At 45.1% G+C, this 26,403-nt stretch overlaps 1 protein-coding gene across 1 annotated transcript in view; it reads right to left on the reverse strand.

Moving 5' to 3' along the window:
- The window catches only part of LARGE1 (LARGE xylosyl- and glucuronyltransferase 1), a 434,916-nt gene that overhangs the window by 21,267 nt on the left and 387,246 nt on the right, over positions 1-26,403 (reverse strand). Inside the window, exons 8-9 of the mRNA XM_069763144.1 lie at positions 16,520-16,632; positions 12,467-12,592 (exon numbers count right to left, since the gene is read on the reverse strand). Of these exons, the coding sequence (XP_069619245.1) occupies positions 12,467-12,592; positions 16,520-16,632 (239 nt within the window). The remainder of the gene's footprint in view (positions 1-12,466; positions 12,593-16,519; positions 16,633-26,403) is intronic.

Consider the following 26,403-nt stretch of genomic DNA (forward strand, 5'->3'; position numbering starts at 1 on the left):
ACTACTTCCACCTTAAAAACGAACTACTTCCACCTTAAAAAGGGAACTACTTCCACCTTAAAAAGGAACTACTTCCACCTTAAAAAAGGAACTACCTCCACCTTAAAAAAGGAACTACCTCCACCTTAAAAAAGAGAGTGCTTACACCTTAAAAAAGGAAATACCTCCAGCTTAAAAAAGAGAGTACTTCCACCTTAAAAAGGAACTACTTCCACCTTAAGAAAGCAAATACTTCCATCTTAAGCAAGTAAACCTTAAAAAAGGAACTACTTCCACCTTAAAAAACGAGTACTTCCACCTTAAAAAAGCAAATACTTCCATCTTAAGAAGTAAACCTTAAAAAATGAACTACATCCACCTTAAACAAGCGAGTGCTTCCACTTTAAAAAGTAAAGTATTTCCACTTTATAAAGGAACTACTTCCACTTTAAAAAAGGAACTACTTCCATCTTAGAAAAGGAACTACTTCCACCTTAAAAAAGGAAGTACTTCCACTTTAACAAGGAACTACTTCCACTTTAAAAAAGCAAATACTTCCATCTTAAGAAGCAAGTAAACCTTAAAAAAGTGAGTACTTCCACCTTTAAAAAAGAACTACTTCCACCTTAAAAAAAAGCAGGCACTTCCACCTTAAATAAGCAAATACTTCCATCTTAAAAAGCAAGTAAACCTTAAAAAAGAACTACTTCCTCCATATAAAGCAAATTCTACCACCTTAAAAAGGTGTAACACTAGTATTAGCACTGGTGGCATGGCAGTATACCGTAATCTCAGCATTATACTGCAGTACTATGACATCTTTTAGGAAGTTTTACCTGGATACTCCATATCATTATGTCTCAGCCGTATTATGTGGGCTGTATTTAGCAGTATTATGGCGGTACTATGTGTGGGATGTATATAACAGTGTCATCTATAAATGCTGTGGACTTATTTGGGCTTTATATAGCGGTACTATGATCACTGTCATGATCCCAATGGCAGGGGATCACTAAAGGACAAGCACAGATACAAACAAGCTCTAGGGCGATGGAACCTGAGCTGACCGCGACCCTGAACCTAACACACAAATAAAAGTAGCCGGGGAACGTGCCTACGATGATCCTAGACGTCTCGCTCCAGCCGAAGATCTAACTTCCCCTATTAGAAGAAACACAGACCTCTCTTGCCTCCAGAGAAATCCCCCACAGAAATAGCAGCCCCCCACATATAATGACGGTGAAATGAGAGGAAAGCACATACGCAGTATGAAAACAGTTTCAGCAAAATGAGGCCCGCTAAAGCTAGATAGCAGAGGATACAAAAGTGAACTGCGCGGTCAGCGAAAAACCCTTCAAAAAACCATCCTGAAATTACTTGAACTCATGTGCCAACTCATGGTACATGAGGAGCAATTTCAGCCCACTAGAGCAACCAGCAGCAAGAATCACATATCTGCAGGCTGGACTAAAAACCAAATAAAGCAAAACACCAAAACAGGAAAATCCAAACTTAGCTTGACCAGAAGGTTCTAGGAGCAGGGAGCAGAGGTAACAAGACACACTGGATACATTGATAACCGGCAAGGAAATGCCAGCAAAGCCAGGTTTAATAGGAAACTCCCATATGCTGATGGAACAGGTGGAACCCAGAAACCCAGGAAAGACAAGTCACCCAGTACCATCAGTAACCACCAGAGGGAGCCCAAAAACAGAACTCACAACAGTACCCCCCCCTTGAGGAGGGGTCACCGAACCCTCACGAGAACCACCAGGGCGACCAGGATGAGCCCTATGAAAAGCGCGAACCAAATCATCAGCATGAACATCCGAGGCAACCACCCAAAAATTATCCTCCTGACCATAACCCTTCCACTTGACCAAATACTGGAGTTTCCGTCTGGAAACACGAGAATCCAAGATCTTCTCCACAACATACTCCAATTCTCCCTCCACCAGCACTGGAGCAGGAGGCTCAAGAGAAGGAACAACAGGTACCTCATACTTCCGCAACAACGACCGATGAAACACATTATGAATAGCAAACGATGCCGGGAGATCCAAACGAAACGACACAGGGTTAAGAATTTCCAAGATCCTATAGGGACCGATGAACCGAGGCTTGAACTTAGGAGAAGAGACCTTCATAGGAACAAAACGAGAAGACAACCACACCAAGTCACCAACAAGAAGTCGAGGACCCACGCGGCGACGGCGATTAGCAAACTGCTGAGCCTTCTCCTGGGACAACTTCAAATTGTCCACCACATGACTCCAAATCCGATGCAACCTATCCACCACCATGTCCACTCCAGGACAATCAGAAGGTTCCACCTGACCAGAGGAAAAACGAGGATGAAACCCCGAATTACAAAAGAAAGGAGAAACCAAGGTAGCAGAACTAGCCCGATTATTAAGGGCAAACTCGGCCAGCGGCAAAAAGGTAACCCAGTCATCCTGATCAGCAGAAACAAAACACCTTAAATAAGCTTCCAAGGTCTGATTAGTTCGTTCAGTCTGGCCATTCGTCTGAGGATGGAATGCAGACGAAAAGGACAAATCAATGCCCATCTTAGCACAGAACATCCGCCAAAATCTAGACACAAACTGGGATCCCCTGTCAGAAACGATGTTCTCAGGAATCCCATGCAAACGAACCACATTCTGAAAAAACAGAGGGACCAACTCAGAGGAGGAAGGCAACTTAGGCAAGGGTACCAGATGAACCATTTTAGAAAAGCGATCACACACAACCCAGATGACGGACATTTTTTGAGAGACAGGGAGATCCGAAATAAAGTCCATGGAAATGTGCGTCCAAGGCCTCTTCGGGATAGGCAAAGGTGACAACAATCCACTGGCCCGAGAACAGCAAGGCTTAGCCCGAGCACAAACCTCACAAGACTGCACAAAAGAACGCACATCCCTCGACAAGGAAGGCCACCAAAAAGACCTGGCCACCAAGTCTCTAGTACCAAATATTCCAGGATGACCTGCCAACGCAGAAGAATGGACCTCGGAGATGACTCTACTGGTCCAATTATCCGGAACAAACAGTCTCTCAGGCGGACAACGATCAGGTTTAGCCGCCTGAAACTCCTGCAAAGCACGTCGCAAGTCTGGGGAGACAGCAGACAAAATCACCCCATCCCTAAGGATACCAGAGGGCTCAGAATTTCCAAGGGAGTCAGGCACCAAACTCCTAGAAAGAGCATCCGCCTTCACATTCTTTGAACCTGGCAGGTATGAAACCACAAAATTGAAACGAGAGAAAAACAGTGACCAACGAGCCTGTCTAGGATTCAGACGCCTGGCAGACTCAAGGTAAATCAAATTTTTGTGATCAGTCAAGACCACCACACGATGTCTAGCACCCTCTAGCCAATGACGCCACTCCTCAAATGCCCACTTCATGGCCAAAAGTTCCCGATTACCAACATCATAATTCCGCTCAGCCGGCGAAAACTTTCTAGAAAAAAACGCGCATGGCTTCATCACTGAGCCATCGGAGCTTCTCTGTGACAAAACCGCCCCTGCTCCAATCTCGGAAGCATCAACCTCAACCTGAAAAGGGAGCGAAACATCTGGCTGACGCAACACAGGAGCAGAAGAAAACCGGCGCTTAAGTTCCTAAAAGGCCTCCACAGCCGCAGGAGACCAATTAGCAACATCAGCACCCTTCTTAGTCAAATCCGTCAAAGGCTTAACAACACTAGAAAAATTAGTTATAAAACGACGATAGAAATTAGCAAAGCCCAAGAACTTCTGTAGACTCTTAAGAGATGTAGGCTGCGTCCAGTCACAAATAGCCTGAACCTTGACGGGATCCATCTCAATAGTAGAAGGGGAAAAAATATACCCCAAGAAAGAAATCTTCTGGACTCCAAAGAGACACTTTGAGCCTTTTACAAACAAGGAATTGGCCCGCAGGACCTGAAACACCTTCCTGACCTGCTGAACATGAGACTCCCAGTCATCAGAAAAAACCAAAATATCATCCAAATACACAATCATAAATTTATCCAGATATTCACGGAAAATATCGTGCATAAAGGACTGGAAGACTGAAGGAGCATTAGAAAGTCCAAAAGGCATTACCAAATACTCAAAATGGCCCTCAGGTGTATTAAATGCGGTTTTCCACTCATCACCTTGCTTTATTCGTATAAGATTATACGCACCCCGAAGATCAATCTTAGTGAACCATTTAGCCCCCTTAATGCGAGCAAACAAATCAGTCAACAATGGCAAAGGATACTGATATTTTACGGTAATCTTATTCAAAAGACGATAATCTATACAAGGCCTCAAGGAACCATCTTTTTTGGCCACGAAAAAAAAACCTGCTCCCAAAGGGGACAAAGATGGACGGATATGTCCCTTTTCCAAGGACTCCTTAACATAATCCCGCATAGCAGTATGCTCTGGCACTGACAGATTGAACAAACGACCTTTAGGAAATTTACTGCCTGGAATTAAATTTATAGCACAATCGCAATCCCTGTGAGGAGGAAGCAAACTGAGCTTAGGCTCCTCAAAAACATCCCGATAGTCAGACAAAAACACAGGAATCTCAGAAGGAGTAGATGAAGCGATAGAAATCGGAGGTGCATCATCATGAACCCCCTGACAACCCCAGCTTAACACAGACATTGATTTCCAGTCAAGGACTGGATTATGAGTTTGTAACCATGGCAGACCAAGTACTAGAACATCATGCAAATTATACAGTACCAGGAAGCGAATCACCTCCTGATGAACGGGAGTCATACGCATGGTCACTTGTGTCCAGTACTGAGGTTTATTCATAGCCAAAGGTGTAGAGTCAATTCCCTTCAAAGGAATAGGGACTTCCAGAGGTTCCAGACTAAACCCACAGCGATTGGCAAATGACCAATCCATAAGACTCAGGGCAGCGCCTGAATCCACATAGGCATTGACGGAAATGGATGATAATGAACAAATCAGAGTCACAGACAGAATGAACTTAGACTGTAAAGTACTAATGGCAACAGACTTATCAACCTTTTTTGTGCGTTTAGAGCATGCTGATATAACATGAGCTGAATCACCACAATAAAAGCACAACCCTTTTTTCCGCCTATACTTTTGCCGTTCACTTCTGGACTGAATTCTATCACATTGCATTATCTCAGGTGACGGTTCAGACGACACCGCCAAATGATGCACAGGTTTGCGCTCCCGTAAACGCCGATCAATCTGAACAGCCATAGTCATAGACTCATTCAGACCAGCAGGCGCAGGGAACCCCACCATAACATCTTTAATGGCCTCAGAAAGGCCATCTCTAAACTTTGCAGCCAGAGCGCACTCATTCCACTGAGTAAGTACCGACCACTTCCGAAATTTTTGACAATAAATTTCTGCTTCATCTTGCCCCTGAGAGAGGGCCAACAAAGCTTTTTCAGCCTGAATCTCTTGGTTAGGTTCCTCATAGAGCAAACCCAATGCCAGAAAAAACGCATCCGCATTAAGCAACGCAGGGTCCCCTGGTGCCAATGCAAATGCCCAATCCTGAGGGTCACCCCGCAGGAAAGATATAATTATCTTGACTTGCTGAGCAGGGTCTCCAGAGGAGCGAGATTTCAAAGAAAGAAACAACTTGCAATTGTTCCTAAAATTCAGAAAACGAGATCTATCTCCAGAAAAAAACTCTGGGACAGGAATTCTAGGTTCAGACATAGGAGCATGTACAACAAAATCCTGTATAATTTGAACCTTAGTGGCAAGATTATTCAGGCTGGAAGCCAAACTCTGGACGTCCATGATAAACAGCTGGGATCAGAGCCATTCAAAGATTAAGAGGAGGAGGAAGTAGCCAGGCTGCAATAAGGCTAGGCAGCAAACTCTGAGGGAAAGAGAAAGAAAAAAAAAAAAAAAAAAAAAACTTCCTCAGACTACTTATCCTCCTACTTCAGCCAATACAATTAACACTTTGTGGGCCGGTTATACTGTCATGATCCCAATGGCAGGGGATCACTAAAGGACAAGCACAGATACAAACAAGCTCTAGGGCGATGGAACCTGAGCTGACCGCGACCCTGAACCTAACACACAAATAAAAGTAGCCGGGGAACGTGCCTACGATGATCCTAGACGTCTCGCTCCAGCCGAAGATCTAACTTCCCCTATTAGAAGAAACACAGACCTCTCTTGCCTCCAGAGAAATCCCCCACAGAAATAGCAGCCCCCCACATATAATGACGGTGAAATGAGAGGAAAGCACATACGCAGTATGAAAACAGTTTCAGCAAAATGAGGCCCGCTAAAGCTAGATAGCAGAGGATACAAAAGTGAACTGCGCGGTCAGCGAAAAACCCTTCAAAAAACCATCCTGAAATTACTTGAACTCATGTGCCAACTCATGGTACATGAGGAGCAATTTCAGCCCACTAGAGCAACCAGCAGCAAGAATCACATATCTGCAGGCTGGACTAAAAACCAAATAAAGCAAAACACCAAAACAGGAAAATCCAAACTTAGCTTGACCAGAAGGTTCTAGGAGCAGGGAGCAGAGGTAACAAGACACACTGGATACATTGATAACCGGCGAGGAAATGCCAGCAAAGCCAGGTTTAATAGGAAACTCCCATATGCTGATGGAACAGGTGGAACCCAGAAACCCAGGAAAGACAAGTCACCCAGTACCATCAGTAACCACCAGAGGGAGCCCAAAAACAGAACTCACAACAGATCACTATATATATTCCAGTATTATGTGAGCTGCATATAGGAACATTATTTTCTCACTATGTAGCGGTTTTATTAGAGTTGCATATGGCAGTATCATTTAGGCATGACATGGCAGTATTATTTGGGCAATATATTATGTGGGCTGTATATGACATTTTCATCTTACCACTATATGGCAGTATTTTTTGGCTACTTACCATGGTACCACAGGATTATATGGACTTTATGATGGGATTTTGTATGGTGGAATTATTTTGGTTGTATATGGTGGTGTTTTTCTGCCGCTACAATACTGTACGAGTGTAGACTATACATACTGTAGCAGTATAATTTTTTGTATTATATGGTGGAATTATTTGGGCACGCTATGGCTGTGTTAAATAGGCTGTATGTGACAATATGGTTTTGACAAAATATCATGAAATTACATGGGTTACGGGGGCATTATCTGGGCAATATAAGGCTGTATACCGGAGTATCATATTAACAGTATATGGCGGTATTTTGGGGGGGGCTATATAAAGTTATATCATCTTGGTACTAAATGGACGTATATGAGAGTATCATAGTACTATTATATGGCGGTATTTTGGAGGGCTATATATGGTTATACTATCTTGATACTATATTGCTAATATGTGGGCTGAATATGACGGCATTATCTTGACATTGTATGGTGGAATTATGTGGGTTACAAATGACGGTATTTTTAGGGTTATATGGTTGTATTATCTTGACACTATACGGCTATAACATGTGGATTATATATATAATGGTAATATCTTGACACTGTATGGCGGAATTACATGGGCTGTATATGACTTTTTTTTATTGTGCTACATAAAGTTTGACACTATATGGCAGTACATGAGAGTATCATATTACCCATACATGGCAGCATATTGGGGGCTATTTAAAGTTGCATGTTAGTATTATTTGGATGTATACACCGCGTGCAGAATTATTAGGCAAGTTGTATTTTAGAGGATTATTTTTTATTATTGATCATCAACTATGTTCTCAATCAACCCAAAAGACTCATAAATATCAAAGCTTAAAATTTTTTGGAAGTTGGCGTTTTTTTTTTTTTAGATTTGGCTATCTTAGGAGGATATCTGTTTGTGCGGGTAACTATTACTGTGCAGAATTATTAGGCAATTATTAGTTTGGCAATTTCAAGACTGCTGCATCCCTCTGCAAGACATCTCACAATGTTGGACTTTTCAGAACCCGTCAAATCTCTCTTCTGACCCATTTTGCCAAAGGAAAGGAAGTTGCCTAATAATTATGCACACCTTATACAGGGTTCTGATGTTATTAGACCACACCCCTCCTCATTACAGATATGCAAATCACCTGATTTACATAATTGGTAGTTGGCTCTCAGGCCTGAACAGCTTGGAGTAGGACAACATGTGTTAAAAGTATCATGTGATCAAAACACAACTTGCCGAATAATTCTGCACGCAGTGTATGATAGTATTATAGTACCAATATATGGCGGTATTTTTTTTTCTGGCTATATAGAGTTATATTATTTTGATACTATATGTGGCGTGCATGTGACGGTAATATCTTGACAGCGTATGGTGGAATTATGCGGGTTGTATGTGGCGGTATTTTTTGGGATATATACAGTTGTATTATCTTGCCACTACGTGGCTGTAATATGGGTTGTTTATAATGGTAATATCTTGACACTGTATGGTGGAATTATGTAGGTTGTGTGTGGCGGTATTTTAGGGGCTATTTAAAGGTATGGATGTACTATATGAATGTATTAGAGAGTACATATATATATAGCGGTGTTTTGGAGTTCTAGATATGGTTGTATTATCTTGATACCGTAAGGCTAATATGTGGGCAGAATGTGGCGGTGATATTTTGACACTGTATGGTGGGTGGTATATGGCGGTACTTTTGGGATATAGGCAGTTGTATTGCCTTGCCACCACATGGCTGGAATATGTGGGTTGTATATAATGGTAATATCTTGACAGTGTATGGTGGAATTATGTGGGTTATATATGGCGGTATTATAAAGGCTATTTAAACGTATGGATGTACTATATGGATGTATTAGAGAGTTTTATAGTAGCAATATGTGGCGGTATTTTGGAGTTCTATATATGGTTATATGGGTAGAATGTGATGGTGATATTTTGACACTGTAAGGCGGTATTCTTTGACTATACACGGTTGTATTACCTTGCCACTACATGGCTGTAATATGTTGATTGCATATAGAAGTAATATCTTGACACTTGACACGGGATGGTGGCATTATGTGAGTTGCAAATGGCGGTATTTTGGAGTTCTAGATATGGTTATATGGGCAGAATGTGACGGTGATATCTTGACACTCTATGGTGGGTAGTATATGGCGGTATTTTGGGGCTATATGCAGATGTATTGTCTTGCCACTACATAGCTGTAATATGTGGGTTGCATGTAGTAGTAATATCTTGACACGGTATGGTGGCATTATGTGACTTGTATATGGCGGTATTTTGGAGTTCTAGATATAGTTTTATGGGTAGAATGTGTGGTAATATCTTGACACTGTATGGTGGGTGATATATGGCGGTATTCTCTGACTATATAAGATTGTATTAGCTTGCCACTACATAGCTGTAATATGTGGGTTGTATATAGTAGTAATACCTTGACACGGGATGGTGGCATTATGTGAGTTGTATACGGCGGTATTATTTTGCCACCATGTGGTCGTATTATGTGACTTGTCGCCTAATTTTCTGAATACCTGTCCCTGCGTGTACATACTCACGCCGCTCTATAAACACCCGCTGATAATAAAGCTGACGGTAACGCTGCAGCCGGTTATGACATCGTTGAAGGCTCAGACGTGACAGATCCCGCGGTGACTTTGTAGACACCGGCTCCGCTGACTGTCGCCCGCAGGACGGCTCTGCAGGTAATGTCTGTGTGCGCAGCTGGCGGTCAATGACTTCTTCTGATTTGTTTTGTCGCCACGATTCACAGGTAATTTGAGTGTTTGTTGCGTGTCTGCAGGTGAGAGGCCGCACTCCAGTCACAGCCAAAGCTGCATCCCATTACCAGCTATCTGCACTTCCACCATCCTCCCACAATGCACCGCACACTTCAGATTGCAGCTCTGGGTGTAACTAGAGTATAACACATCATGTAACCAAATAAGTAGGTGCTTGTGCAGATATGACGAGTGCTGCAGAATTTTGCATGCAGCTTTGGCTGTGACTAGAGTATAAGTTCTTCCAGGACTCGTTCGCTCGGTGTCATTACTTCAGGCAGAGATTAGCGAAGTGATTACTCGGCTTTCTCATCACAAGGAAATATTTCGGGACGCTGCGCCGTCCCGGCGTGAAGCGAAGGTCACAATGTAACGGGGAAACGAGCCCACGAAAACCAAGTGAAGGTTAATGACCGGTATAATGGCCGCCGATTACTGCGCCAAGAAGGGTTCACTGTTCTCACTGCCCGCCGTGACGAAGAAAAGGAAACGCACAAAGGCTCCGGCGGGGCCAACGACGCAACGTGCAAGGAGAAGAACAAAGGCAGCGTCCTCGATAAGAGACCACGAGGAGAGGCCGTCTCCGCCCTATAGAAGAGGCGCGGAGGGAATGCGGAGCAGCTTGTTCTTCACTTCATTCATTTAGGCGGAATGCTGTATTATGTCACTTATTAATTACATAATGTCCTCCCTTATTAGATGAAGTGTAGAAGGAGCGGTGGACGTCTCTCCAGGTGTGATCAGTCAGCCGGTAATGGTGAGCGGCATCACCTAACAGGACGGGTGCCGGCGTCCCCTCACTGAGCACCAAGAAAGACCCGCGGTAATAGGCACCGGGCCCCGCGGTAATAGGCACCGCCCCACGGTAATAGGCTCCAGCCCCGCGGTAATAGGTACCGGGCCCGCGGTAATAGGCACTGGGCCCCGCGGTAATAGGCACCGCCCCACGGTAATAGGCTCCAGCCCCGCGGTAATAGGTACCGGGCCCGCGGTAATAGGCACCGGCCCCGCGGTAATAGGCACCGGCCCCGCGGTAATAGGCACCGGGCCCCGCGGTAATAGGCACCGCCCCACGGTAATAGGCTCCAGCCCCGCGGTAATAGGTACCGGGCCCGCGGTAATAGGCACCGGGCCCGCGGTAATAGGCACCGGGCCCGCGGTAATAGGCTCCTGCCCTGCGGTAATAGGCTCCGACCCCGCGGTAATAGGCTCCGACCCCGCGGTAATAGGTACCGGCCCCGCGGTAATAGGCACCGGCCCCGCGGTAATAGGCACTGGCCCCGCGGTAATAGGCACCGGCCCCGCGGTAATAGGCACCGGCCCCGCGGTAATAGGCACCGGCCCCGCGGTAATAGGCACTGGCCCCGCGGTAATAGGCACCGGCCCCGCGGTAATAGGCACCGGCCCCGCGGTAATAGGCACCGGCCCCGCGGTAATAGGCTCCTGCCCCGCGGTAATAGGCTCCTGCCCCGCGGTAATAGGTACCGGGCCCGCGGTAATAGGCACCGGCCCCGCGGTAATAGGTACCGGCCCCGCGGTAATAGGCACTGGCCCCGCGGTAATAGGCACCGGCCCCGCGGTAATAGGCACCGGCCCCGCGGTAATAGGCACCGGCCCCGCGGTAATAGGCTCCTGCCCCGCGGTAATAGGCTCCTGCCCCGCGGTAATAGGCTCCGCCCCGCGGTAATAGGCTCCGACCCCGCGGTAATAGGTACCGGCCCCGCGGTAATAGGCACCGGCCCCGCGGTAATAGGCACTGGCCCCGCGGTAATAGGCTCTGACCCCGCGGTAATAGGCTCCGACCCCGTTGTAAATCTGTATTATCCGGCAATATGTGTAAATAACAAGCGAGAATGATCTGAGGGCGAAACACGAGGCGTCGGAATAAAAAAGCAATTGATTATATCCACCGCGAGCTACGGAACATCCCACGGACTACACAACTATCTATACATCATCTATCCATTATCTATTAGTGATGAGAGCATATACTCGTTACTGAGATTTCCCAGCATGCTCGGGGGTCCTCCGAGTATTTTTTAGTGCTCGGAGATTTAGTTTTTCTTGCCGCAGCTGAATGATTTACATTTGTTAGGCCACTTTCACACTTGCGTCGGTACGGGTCCGTCACTATGCGTCGGGCAGTTTTTCAACGCATCCGCTGCCCATTCTGAAGTCCGGGGAGGAGGGGGCGGAGTTCCGGCGGCGCATGGGCGATAGAAAATGGCGGACGCGACGGACAAAAAAAACGTTGACTTGAACGTTTTTTCGTGCCGACGGTCCGCCAAAACACGACGGACGCGACGTATGACCATCTGTCGCTAATACAAGTCTATGGGGGAAAAAAACGCTTCCTGTGAGCACATTTGTAGGATCCGTTTTTTGCAAAAAACTACGGATTGCAATGGTTTAAAAAAAAAAAACGCAAGAGTGAAAGTAGCCTTAGCCAGCATAAGTACATGTGGGGGTTGCCTGGATGCTAGGAATCCCCACATGTACTTATACTGGCTAACAGATGCAAATCCTTCAGCTGCGGCAAGAAAAACTAAATCTCCGAGCACTAAAAAATACTCGGAGGACCCCCGAGCATGCTGGGAAATCTCGAGTAATGAGTATATTCGCTCATCACTATTATCTATTATCCATTATCTGTGGCTTCATGTGGATGGTGTTGGTCGTTATTCACACCGGGCGGTTCTTTCCTTTCTGCTGTATAAACACATGCAAAATAGAAGACTTCTTCCCTGTGACAATCACACCTCACCTTCAGATCAGAGACATCTCGGTAGCATTGTTCAGAGCGGGTGTGATCCGATAACTGCACGTTCCAGAAACAGGGAAGCTGATGGACCAAGAAAGGGTTCTGCTTGATGACAGCATTAAAGATATCCTGGAGAAAGACACAGAGAAAGCAATCACTGCACAATTTACTGTATATATATATATATATATTCTTCTACATAGGGGGCAGTATTATAGTAGTTATATTCTTGTACATAGGGGCAGTATTATAGTAGTTATATTCTTGTACATAGGGGCAGTATTATAGTAGTTATATTCCTGTACATAGGAGCAGTATTATAGTAGTTATATTCTTGTACATAGGGGCAGTATTATAGTAGTTATATTCTTGTACATAGGAGCAGTATTATAGTAGTTATATTCTTGTATATAGGGGCAGTATTATAGTAGTTATATTCTTGTACATAGGGGCAGTATTATAGTAGTTATATTCTTGTACATAGGAGCAGTATTATAGTAGTTATATTCTTGTATATAGGGGCAGTATTATAGTAGTTATATTCTTGTACATAGGGGCAGTATTATAGTAGTTATATTCTTGTACATAGGAGCAGTATTATAGTAGTTATATTCTTGTATATAGGGGCAGTATTATAGTAGTTATATTCTTGTACATAGGGAGCAGTATTATAGTAGTTATATTCTTGTACATAGGAGCAGTATTATAGTAGTTATATTCTTGTACATAGGGGCAGTATTATAGTAGTTATATTCTTGTACATAGGGGTAGTATTATAGTAGTTATATTCTTGTACATAGGAGCAGTATTATAGTAGTTATATTCTTGTACATAGGAGCAGTATTATAGTAGTTATATTCTTGTACATAGGGGCAGTATTATAGTAGTTATATTCTTGTACATAGGAGCAGTATTATAGTAGTTATATTCTTGTACATAGGGGCAGTATTATAGTAGTTATATTCTTGTACATAGAAGCAGTATTATAGTAGTTATATTCTTGTACATAGGAGCAGAATTATAGTAGTTATATTCTTGTACATAGGGGCAGTATTATAGTAGTTATATTCTTGTACATAGGAGCAGTATTATAGTAGTTATATTCTTGTACATAGGAGCAGTATTATAGTAGTTATATTCTTGTACATAGGGGTAGTATTATAGTAGTTATATTCCTGTACATAGGAGCAGTATTATAGTAGTTATATTCTTGTACATAGGGGCAGTATTATAGTAGTTATATTCTTGTACATAGGAGCAGTATTATAGTAGTTATATTCCTGTACATAGGGGCAGTATTATAGTAGTTATATTCTTGTACATAGGGGCAGTATTATAGTAGTCATATTCTTGTACATAGGAGCAGTATTATAGTAGTTATATTCTTGTACATAGGGGCAGTATTATAGTAGTTATATTCTTGTACATAGGAGCAGTATTATAGTAGTTATATTCCTGTACATAGGAGCAGTATTATAGTAGTTATATTCTTGTACATAGGGGCAGTATTATAGTAGTCATATTCTTGTACATAGGAGCAGTATTATAGTAGTTATATTCTTGTACATAGGGGCAGTATTATAGTAGTTATATTCTTGTACATAGGGGTAGTATTATAGTAGTTATATTCTTGTACATAGGAGCAGTATTATAGTAGTTATATTCTTGTACATAGGGGCAGTATTATAGTAGTTATATTCTTGTACATAGGAGCAGTATTATAGTAGTTATATTCTTGTACATAGGGGCAGTATTATAGTAGTTATATTCTTGTACATAGGAGCAGTATTATAGTAGTTATATTCTTGTACATAGGAGCAGTATTATAGTAGTTATATTCTTGTACATAGGAGCAGTATTATAGTAGTTATATTCTTGTACATAGGAGCAGTATTATAGTAGTTATATTCTTGTACATAGGGGTAGTATTATAGTAGTTATATTCCTGTACATAGGAGCAGTATTATAGTAGTTATATTCTTGTACATAGGGGCAGTATTATAGTAGTTATATTCTTGTACATAGGAGCAGTATTATAGTAGTTATATTCTTGTACATAGGAGCAGTATTATAGTAGTTATATTCTTGTACATAGGAGCAGTATTATAGTAGTTATATTCTTGTACATGGGGCAGTATTATAGTAGTTATATTCTTGTACATAGGAGCAGTATTATAGTAGTTATATTCTTGTACATAGGAGCAGTATTATAGTAGTTATATTCTTGTACATAGGGGCAGTATTATAGTAGTTATATTCTTGTACATAGGGGCAGTATTATAGTAGTTATATTCTTGTACATAGGGGCAGTATTATAGTAGTTATATTCTTGTACATAGGAGAAGTATTATAGTAGTTATATTCTTGTATATAGGGCAGTATTATAGTAGTTATATTCTTGTACATAGGAGCAGTATTATAGTAGTTATATTTTTGTACATAGGGGCAGTATTATAGTAGTTATATTTTTGTATATAGGGGCAGTATTATAGCAGATATATTCTTGTACATAGGAGCAGTATTATAGTAGTTATATTCTTGTACATAGGGGGCAGTATTATAGTAGTTATATTCTTGTACATAGGGGTAGTTGTTGTGAATTCTGTTGTCGGGCTCCCTCCTGTGGTCATGAATGGTACTTCGGCTGGTTCTGTCCATGGACTTCCTCTGGTGGGTGTTTCTGAGTTTCCTTCCACAGGTGACGAGGTTAATTCGTTAGCTGGCTGCTCTATTTAACTCCACTTAGATATTTGCTCCATGCCACCTGTCAATGTTCCAGTATTGGTCTAGTTCTCTCCTGGATCGTTCTTGTGACCTGTCTTCCCAGCAGAAGCTAAGTTCCTGCTTGTATTTTCTTTGGTTTGCTATTTTTCTGTCCAGCTTGCTATTTTTATTGTTGTCTTGCTTGCAGGAAGCTCTGGGACGCAGAGGGAGCGCCTCCGCACCGTGAGTCGGTGCGGAGGGTCTTTTTGCGTCCTCTGCGTGGTCTTTTTGTAGGGTTTTGTGCTGACCGCAAAGCAACCTTTCCTATCCTCAGTCTGTTCAGTAAGTCGGGCCTCACTTTGCTAAATCTATTTCATCTCTGTGTTTGTATTTTCATCTTTACTCACAGTCATTATATGTGGGGGGCTGCCTTTTCCTTTGGGGAATTTCTCTGAGGCAAGGTAGGCTTTATTTTTCTATCTTCAGGGCTAGCTAGTTCCTTAGGCTGTGCCGAGTTGCATAGGGAGCGTTAGGAGCGCTCCACGGCTATTTCTAGTGTGCGTGATAAGATTAGGGATTGCGGTCAGCAGAGTTCCCACGTCCCAGAGCTCGTCCTTATTTATCAGTAACTATCAGGTCATTCCGTGTGCTCTTAACCACCAGGTCCATTATTGTCCTGACCACCAGGTCATAACAGGTAGTATTATAGTAGTTATATTCTTGTACATAGGAGCAGTATTATAGTAGTTATATTCTTGTACATAGGGGCAGTATTATAGTAGTTATATTCTTGTACATAGGGGCAGTATTATAGTAGTTATATTCTTGTACATAGGGGCAGTATTATAGTAGTTATATTCTTGTACATAGGAGCAGTATTATAGTAGTTATATTCTTGTATATAGGAGCAGTATTATTTATATTCTTGTACATAGAGGGCAGTATTATAGTAGTTATATTCTTGTAGACAGGGGCAGTATTATAGTAGTTATATTCTTGTACATAGAGGGCAGTATTATCTTGGTTATATTGTTGAACATCGGGGCGGTTCTACAGCGCTTACTTGTCTGACTAGAGCACATACAGTAAAGCCATGATTTTCTGCTCTGATGCAGTGAATCCTGACCAGACTTAATGCTGCCATCATGATGCCGGGCACACAGGCTGTTACTTGTACTTTACCTGCTCCTTGCATAACAGTTCTGTATTTTGTTGGCATTAAATATTCATCCGCCCTTACTGGCTTATTATAAGTAAAGCCGACACATGGATCTTGTTTTCACAGCGAGGTGAGGTTAGGCATGAATATTTCCACCTCTGAATATGTTACAGATGTCACAGCTGCGCACTCACTTGATCAGCCAAGGAGGTAGATAACATGCTCATCAGTTCCCTTTCTGCTGTCAGACGCCACATCTGCTCCCACTTCATCTTGCGCAACTTGTCCAGGAGCAAAAGTATCACCCCTGTAAGAAAACGAGGCAATTAACTGATCAATCAACCAATAATTTATAACAGTATGTAGATCAATTATTAACGTGGTTCTCAAGTTCTTAAACTGTTTTAACTAAAGAGTATGAAAATAAGCAATTTTGCAACTGACTTCCTTTTTCTACTGTTTTTTATCTTTCCTGCTGTGCAGCTGGTTTCCATGGAGAGTAGATACATTCCAGGGAAGTAGTTACATTCCAGGAGAGGGGTTAACTCTTAACATTCCAGCTAGCTTTTTCCAGTCCATTAGTCCATTGATTTCTATAGAGCTGTCCCCAGCCAGAAACCGTAAGTAATGGTACACAAAATAGACAGTGATTTTACATGCACAGTCATGCGGTTTGTCACGATTCCCCTGACCGCTGTCACCACTGGGTCAGGATTCACACCGTGACCGTCACCCCTACGTCACGGATCAGGGTGACTTTAGGCCAACAGACGGCTATCACATGTGCAGGGGGGCTTATCTTAGTTATCCCTCCACTCCTAACAATGTGATGAAAAACCACACACAAGGCTATTGACCTCTTAGTTTACAGCAGGGGCTTATTCTAGGTATCCCACTGCTTTTCTATATACCACGAACTGCAGGGATTTATGTATATCCCGCTTACAGTTCCACTTAACACTTGCAGCTCTCTGGCGCCCCCCTTACTCTCAGGTCAGATTAGGTACTGCACCCTGGGTAATTAGTCGCCAGAAAGGCTGCCTGCTATGTACTGGCTATTGGGCACGCTGCAGCGACGCGATAACTACTCCCACACAGGCAGGAACAATAATTTATCAAACCCGCAGTTGCTTCAGCATAATCCAACCGTCAGCACACTTTCGCTGCCACCAGCTTCGATTAAACGGGTCCGAAGCTAACCCAACACAACAGTAACAGTAGCGTATTTTCCCTTCAAGAGACTTAGGGTACGGTTTAGAGCAGGAGAACGAACTAATATATAATAGTATATCCCATTCAAAATAATTAGGCAATGCTTTATCAAAAATAGTTTATAAAGAGGTTATAAATGAGACAATTGCAAATATGTACAAGGGTAATTATAACATAAAGGGAATAAATGAGAAAAGATAACACTCACATATTAAAAGCATTGCAGGCATCCAGGCTAGTGCAGTTTCCATACATCCCAGTCCATGGGATGTACCAGCTCTTCCAGGACAATAGGACAAAGCAGTCCAGAAGGAGAAATCAGCAAAAAGTGACTCCTCAGAGCCTGCCAGACACTTAAAACATTAAGGCTGTGACATCACAGAAAGGCTGGCTTATCCAGACCCTCCTCTCTCTACATTCTGCCTAAACTTTAAACTATTCTCTCTGATTTCTATAACTTCACTACAAAACATGTCAGCGTCCTAAAAAGCTCATCATTCATCTCAGATTAACGTGAGCATTCTAATGAGATCAAATATGTCCTATCTGGGATACATATTTACAGAGAAAACCCTACTTCTTTACCAGATGGAGTTAGAAACCCGAGTGTCATGAGATGTGTAGCTACACCGAGTGGGACTACGAATATATATTTTCATATTTCTAGCTTAAATCGTTTGCCTAATATCTAACAAAAACTAAACAAAGAATCTTTCATGGATTTTTGGAGCCATTTTTCCTGTTCTAGCTGGACAAGAGCTTACACAGGAAATGCCAGTCGTAAATTCCGTTCGGCCATAAAACTTCTAACCCCCACACTCTCTGAGAAGGAAAGCCAGGAATTTGCAGCTACAACTGTTACTCCAAGAAGGGGGGCTTAGCCCACTCAGGCTAGCAAAAGAACTACTTATGATATTTCATACCATATCGTGACACCTCCCCCTTTTGGTGTGCGCTAGGGAGGCAGTACCCCACGGTATGCCTCCATGGGCACCTCAGTAGGTTCACCCTGGCGGGAGAGTCCATCTGCATTCCCATGCTCTTTGCCCGTTTTATGTTCAATGGTGAAGTCAAACTGCTGAAGGGCAAGGCTCCAGCGTAGCAACCTGCCGTTGGTTCCACACATGGCGTTTAGCCAGCGCAGAGGGTTGTGGTCGGTCACCACAGTGAAGGTGTGACCGTACAAGTAGGGCTGCAAGCGCTGCAGGGCCCAGACTATGGCCAGGCACTCCTTCTCGATGGTGGAGTAGGCCACTTCCCTCGGCAAAAGTTTCCGACTCAGGTATAACACGGGGTGCTCTTGGTCCTCCGAGTCAACCTGGCTGAGTACAGCACCAAGGCCAAACTCGCTGGCGTCGGTCTGCACCAAGAACGGTCGACTGCTGTCGACTGCTTTCAACACAGGGGCGTTGCACAGTGCGGTTTTCAACGCCTTGAAAGCCCCCTCACAGCCATCTGTCCAGTTGACGATGTGGGGTAGCTTCTTCCTGGTGAGGTCCGTCAAAGGTTTTGCCAGGCTACTATAGTGCTGTACGAAGCGCCTATAGTACCCTGCAGTGCCCAAGAAGGACATCACCTGTTTCTTGGTCACGGGAGTGGGCCAGTTCACGATCGCGCCCACTTTCTCCGGCTCTGGCTTCAGGGTGCCTCCGCCTACCCGGTGTCCTAGGTAGTGAACCTCCCTCTTGCCCATCTGACACTTCCCCGGCTTGATAGTCAGTCCTGCTTGGTGAATCCGCCTGAGCACCTCCTCGAGATGCTGCAGGTGTTCCTTCCAGGAGGGACTGAAGATGGCAATGTCATCCAAGTACGCCACGGCGTACGTCTCCAGTCCCTGAAGCAGGCGGTTGACCATCCGCTGGAAAGTGGCAGGGGCATTCTTCATGCCGAAGGGCATGACCGTGGACTCGTACAGTCCAAAGGGTGTGATAAAGGCGGACTTCTCCTGCGCCTCGGGGCTCAGGGGAATCTGCCAGTATCCTCTACTCAAATCCATTATTGTCAGGTATTTTGCACCAGCTAACTTCTCAAGCAGCTCCTCGATGCGCGGCATTGGGTGCGCATCCGAGGCTGTGATGGCGTTGAGCCCCCTGTAGTCCACGCAGAACCGTGTGGTCCGGTCCTTCTTTGGCACAAGAACTACAGGCGATGCCCACGCGCTCTTTGACCGTCGAATCACCCCCAGCTGTAACATCTCATCGATCTCTTGGCGCATAGTCTGCTGCACCTGGTCAGAGATTCGATAGGGTGTTCGCCGTAGTGGGGCGTGATTCCCGGTGTCCACCTCGTGGACGGCTAACTCAGTCCTCCCAGGTCGGTTGGAGAATACGACCCGGAAGGGTTCCAGTGTGGTTTGCAACTGCACCCGCTGGGGTTCAGTTAACGAGGCGCTTACCTCCACATCCTCGATGGACCCATTGGCCTTGGCTTGGGCCAGCAAGTCCAGGAGGGTGTCTTCCTCACCGTCTTCGGGCAAGCTGCAGACCGGTAGGACGAAAGGTTCACGTTCGTGATGAGCCTTCATCATGTTGACGTGAAAGGCCTTTCGCCTACCCCGAGCGTGGTCAAGCGTGACCACGTAAGTGACCGGGTTGAGCTGTTGGTGGACGACGTACGGGCCCTCCCAGGCTGCCTGAAGCTTATCCGTTGGTACGGGGACCAGCACCCACACCTTTTGACCCACGTGGTAGGTCTGCTCCCGGGCGTTCTGGTCGTACCAGTGCTTCTGATCAGCCTGAGCCTGCGTCATGTTGTCATGCACCAACTGCGTCAAGGTCTGCATCTTGTCACGGAAGCGCATGACATACTCCACTATGGACACTTCAGAAGGGTTCGGCTCCTCTTCCCAGGATTCTCTTACCAACCCAAGGGGTCCCCGAACTCGCCTGCCGTACAGGAGCTCGAAGGGGGAGAACCCCGTCGAGGCCTGCGGAACCTCTCGGTAAGCGAACAGCAGGTGTGGGAGGTACCGCTCCCAGTCGCGCCCTTGAGTCTCAACCAGCATGCGTAGCATCTGTTTGAGGGTACCATTGAAGCGTTCACACAAGCCATTGGTCTGTGGGTGGTACGCACTCGATACCAGGTGCTTCACCTGCATTTTCTTACAGAGAGCCTCCATTAGGCGAGACATAAATTGGGTCCCATGATCAGTAAGCATTTCCCTGGGAAATCCTACACGTGAAAAGATGGCCAACAGGGCATCTGCCACCTTATCTGCCCTAGTTGAGGACAGAGCTACTGCCTCTGGGTACCGGGTAGCGTAGTCTACCACAGTAAGGATGTATTGCTTTCCAGAGCTGCTGGGGACGGCCAGCGGGCCCACAATGTCCACCGCGATCCTCTGGAAAGGCTCTTCTATCACTGGCAAAGGGATCAGGGGAGCCTTAAGAGCAGGCCCTGCCTTCCCCACTCTTTGACAGGTGACACAGGAGCGGCAGTAGTTTGACACATCTGTCCCCATCTTAGGCCAATAGAAGTGTTGAGACAGCCGGGCCTTAGTTTTGCTGATCCCCAAGTGTCCAGCTAGCGGGATCTCATGGGCAATCCGCAACAACTCACCCCGGAATTGCTGCGGGACGACCAGCTGTCTTTCCCTCAACCACTCCTTTTGTGATTCTCCGGGTACTGTCTCCCGGTACAACCTTCCTTGTTCCCAGAACACCTTCTCCTTATCAGTCTCGGAGAAGCGCGTCCCGGCGAGTTGTCTCAAACTCTCTAGGCTCGCATCTGTGTGCAGAGCGGCCTGAAACTCCTGGCTAGGGGAAGCCAGAAGCGACGTCAGGGTCCCTTCCCCACGGGAACCCTCTTGGACCTGCTCTGGGTCCACCTCTGGTTCAGTCACAGTGATGACTGAGGAGGGTCCGGAAGGCAGACAGTTATCTGCGTTCCGGGCACTCTGACTGCGGGTGACAGCAGCTACATAGGCTGTCTCCCCGGGGGTTTCTACAGGCCCATCAGCCGGCGCTGCTATGGGCTCTACCTCCCCATCCACCCCCAACACTCCAGGGGCAGTGCTACTTATGGGCCAGTTACCTTCCTCGGTGGCACTGGTCACTTTCATGGCATCACCTTCCTCACGGTTCCCATGCATCTCCCCATTTCCTGTAGCACCGACACTTGCCCCTGTTAGGGGTTCCTCAGCCGTCTCACTCCGCAGAGCGACGTGGCTGGGCACGCCTGTACCTATGGACACATTAACCTTCACAGAAAAATCATTATCAGGTTCAGCTGGCACAGGTACAACATTTTCACCATCAATCCTAGGGAAAAAATGGTTATTAGATGCATCATTACAAGATAAAGCATGGTCAGGTAACACATGCGATTTCCCATCATCACCATCATCAGGGTTAACTTTACCCTTATTAGTAGATTGGGGAGGGGTGTCAGGGACGTAGTATGCAAACATCCTCCCCAAATCAGTCCCCAACAAAACATCAGTGGGCAAATTATCAGACAGCCCCACTTCCTTCACCCCGCTCCCGGCACCCCAATCAATAAAAACCCGGGCCATCGGTAAGGGACAGCTGATGCCCCCAATCCCAGTGACAGTTAGGGTTTTCCCCGGAATGATTTCTTCAGGGGCCGCCAGTTCGGGTCGGATGAGGGTTCGTTCAGCCCCGGTGTCCTTGAGGCCTGTAGCAACATGGCCTCCCACCGTGACGTGCTGTACGTTGTCACACACCCTCCCAACCACACCACCCACAAAAAGAACTGCTGCATTAGGCCCTGGGGCCTTGGCTGGGGGGTTCTTCGGCCTGTCTGGACAGAAGGTACTGATATGCCTAGGCCGCTTGCAGGTGTAACACGCGCGAGGTTCGGTGGTAGGTCTGGTGCTGTTGGCCACAGGGCCAGGACCTCGGGTGTGCTGGCTGGCAGGGGTACTGGCGTTGGTTGCAGGCTTACCCCCTCTCCAGCTGGTGGTGACTGGCTTCAGCACTTCCGATCTACAGTTGGCCTCATAGGCATCGGCAATCTGCGCTGCTTTCGTCACGTCTTTGGGTTCTCTGTCCATCACGAACTGTCGCACCTCAGCTGGGCAAAGATGAAAGAACTGGTCTTTGATCATCAGGTCTCGCAGCTGCGCAAAGGTGGTCACTGACAGTCCTTGGGTCCACTGGTCAAAGTGGGTCCCCAGTCCATGCACCACATCACTGTAACTGTCGTGTGGGCCACGTTGGAGGGTCCGGAACTTTCTACGGTACACCTCGGGTGTAAGCTGGTACTTGGCTATCAGAGCCTGCTTGATGGCCTCATAGTCTCCATCTTGTTCTTGAGGGAGGGCAGCAAACGCCTCCAGAGCTTTACCTTTCAGCCCTGGTGTCAGGTATCGGGCCCATTCATCTGTAGGCAGCCGGTACTGTCTGCAGGCTTTCTCAAAGGCCCGCAGAAAAGTGTCCAAGTCCCCGTCCTTCTCCATAACAGGAAAGTGATCGGGTCGGGGCTTAGGTATCTGAGCGATGCTGGGCTCACATCTCTGGGCGGTGGAGGGCATCCCCCCCTGCCGGAGCATCTCCAGTTCATGTTCTCGCTGGGCTTGGCGCTCGGCTCGCTCAGCCTCCCGCTCGGCTCGCTGGGCCTGGGCCTCTCGCTCGGCTCGCTCCTGGTATTGCTGGATCAGCTGCAGACGTCTCTCATGGTCGTCAATGGGGAATTCTTTCAAGGCCGCCTGCAGGTGGGGGTCCAATTCGCCCGGATTGCTAACAGGGCCAGCATTCAGTGGTTGGACCTCTGCTGCAGCACCTCTGCTCGTGCTGGCTCCTGCGGCCTCTGCGCTCTGAGAGCGGTCTCGAGCGGCTTCCCATTGCACCAGATCTGCGACCAGTTGGGCTTTGTTTTTGCTTGCAGAGTCAATGTGCTGTGTCTTGCATAAGGCAACAAGGGTGTCTCTGGTCTGCTGCTCATAGAAGGTTTCTCCCAGCACAACCATGGTTGCCAAATAAAAGATAGGATAGAAAAACGAAGAGAAAGGGAGGGGATAATTACCAGTACGCAATTGTCTCACAACTAAAAAGCACTGAGTTCGTTCTCCAAACTTATTTGCGCAGAGTCCTCGCAAGAACTTTCTGCAAGTTTTTAGTGAGAGGAATGATTACTCAAACCAAATCACTAATGCTCTAAGATATCCCACCGCCTTGCCACCAATTGTCACGATTCCCCTGACCGCTGTCACCACTGGGTCAGGATTCACACCGTGACCGTCACCCCTACGTCACGGATCAGGGTGACTTTAGGCCAACAGACGGCTATCACATGTGCAGGGGGGCTTATCTTAGTTATCCCTCCACTCCTAACAATGTGATGAAAAACCACACACAAGGCTATTGACCTCTTAGTTTACAGCAGGGGCTTATTCTAGGTATCCCACTGCTTTTCTATATACCACGAACTGCAGGGATTTATGTATATCCCGCTTACAGTTCCACTTAACACTTGCAGCTCTCTGGCGCCCCCCTTACTCTCAGGTCAGATTAGGTACTGCACCCTGGGTAATTAGTCGCCAGAAAGGCTGCCTGCTATGTACTGGCTATTGGGCACGCTGCAGCGACGCGATAACTACTCCCACACAGGCAGGAACAATAATTTATCAAACCCGCAGTTGCTTCAGCATAATCCAACCGTCAGCACACTTTCGCTGCCACCAGCTTCGATTAAACGGGTCCGAAGCTAACCCAACACAACAGTAACAGTAGCGTATTTTCCCTTCAAGAGACTTAGGGTACGGTTTAGAGCAGGAGAACGAACTAATATATAATAGTATATCCCATTCAAAATAATTAGGCAATGCTTTATCAAAAATAGTTTATAAAGAGGTTATAAATGAGACAATTGCAAATATGTACAAGGGTAATTATAACATAAAGGGAATAAATGAGAAAAGATAACACTCACATATTAAAAGCATTGCAGGCATCCAGGCTAGTGCAGTTTCCATACATCCCAGTCCATGGGATGTACCAGCTCTTCCAGGACAATAGGACAAAGCAGTCCAGAGGGAGAAATCAGCAAAAAGTGACTCCTCAGAGCCTGCCAGACACTTAAAACATTAAGGCTTTGACATCACAGAAAGGCTGGCTTATCCAGACCCTCCTCTCTCTACATTCTGCCTAAACTTTAAACTATTCTCTCTGATTTCTATAACTTCACTACAAAACATGTCAGCGTCCTAAAAAGCTCATCATTCATCTCAGATTAACGTGAGCATTCTAATGAGATCAAATATGTCCTATCTGGGATACATATTTACAGAGAAAACCCTACTTCTTTACCAGATGGAGTTAGAAACCCGAGTGTCATGAGATGTGTAGCTACACCGAGTGGGACTACGAATATATATTTTCGTATTTCTAGCTTAAATCGTTTGCCTAATATCTAACAAAAACTAAACAAAGAATCTTTCATGGATTTTTGGAGCCATTTTTCCTGTTCTAGCTGGACAAGAGCTTACACAGGAAATGCTAGTCGTAAATTCCGTTCGGCCATAAAACTTCTAACCCCCACACTCTCTGAGAAGGAAAGCCAGGAATTTGCAGCTACAACTGTTACTCCAAGAAGGGGGGGCTTAGCCCACTCAGGCTAGCAAAAGAACTACTTATGATATTTCATACCATATCGTGACACGGTTATTAGTCACTGATGGTGGGCTGGGATTCAGCTTTGTGTGAGGGCCAGACTGTATGGTCTTATCCTAAAATGTATATCAGTCTATCAATAAAACATATCAACTAATGATCAATCATCCAATAGTCCAGTAAAATCATCTAATAAATCATTTTACCAATTGATCAATTAATCACTAGTCCAATCAATTAATAGTCAAAGCAAACAATTGGTGGTCCAATCGGTCAACTAACTGGCCAATCAATCAATTATCTAGTTGATCAAGTACTAATTCAATTAGTAAATCTACTAACATATATTTCAATCAACTCAGCAATTGTCCAATCAACTAATTAATAATTTAGTCAACCAACTTTGGAAATCAATCCAATCAATCAACAACCATCTCCAGCAATCAATGGTCCGATCAACTAATACATCAATCAATGAACCCCAGTTCCACTCAATTAATCCACTAATAGGCGAGTCATCAAATCATTCAACTAAATGGCTAATAACACGACAATTGCTCAATCAACTGACAGTCTGTTCAACTGATTAATTAATTAGACAATCAACTAACAGTCCAATTACTTAACCACCAATCAGCCAATGAATTTACAAACAAAAGTCCAATTGGCAACAACCCGAGTATATACACAATTAATCATCCAATCAAGAATACAATCACATGTATGTGCTCTGTGTATACATGTGTCTGTATGTATGTGCTCTGTGTATACACGTGTCTGTATGTATGTGCTGTGTATATATATGTCTCTATGTATGTGCTCTGTGTATACACGTGTCTGTATGTATGTGCTCTGTGTATACATGTGTCTGTATGTATGTGCTCTGTGTATACACGTGTCTGTATGTATGTGCTCTGTGTATACACGTGTCTGTATGTATGTGCTCTGTGTATAGATGTGTCTGTATGTATGTGCTCTGTGTATACACGTGTCTGTATGTATGTGCTCTGTGTATACATGTGTCTGTATGTATGTGCTCTGTGTATACACGTGTCTGTATGTATGTGCTCTGTGTATAGATGTGTCTGTATGTATGTGCTCTGTGTATAGATGTGTCTGTATGTATGTACTCTGTGTATACACGTGGCTGTATGTATGTGCTATGTGTATAGATGTGTCTGTATGTATGTACTGTGTGTATAAACGTGTCTGTATGTATGTGCTCTGTGTATAAATGTGTCTGTATGTATGTGCTCTGTGTGTACTTGTGTCTGTATGAATGTGCTCTGTGTGTA

The sequence above is a fragment of the Ranitomeya imitator genome, chromosome 4 (genome assembly GCF_032444005.1).
Source record: "Ranitomeya imitator isolate aRanImi1 chromosome 4, aRanImi1.pri, whole genome shotgun sequence".
NCBI classification, from domain to species: domain Eukaryota; kingdom Metazoa; phylum Chordata; class Amphibia; order Anura; family Dendrobatidae; genus Ranitomeya; species Ranitomeya imitator.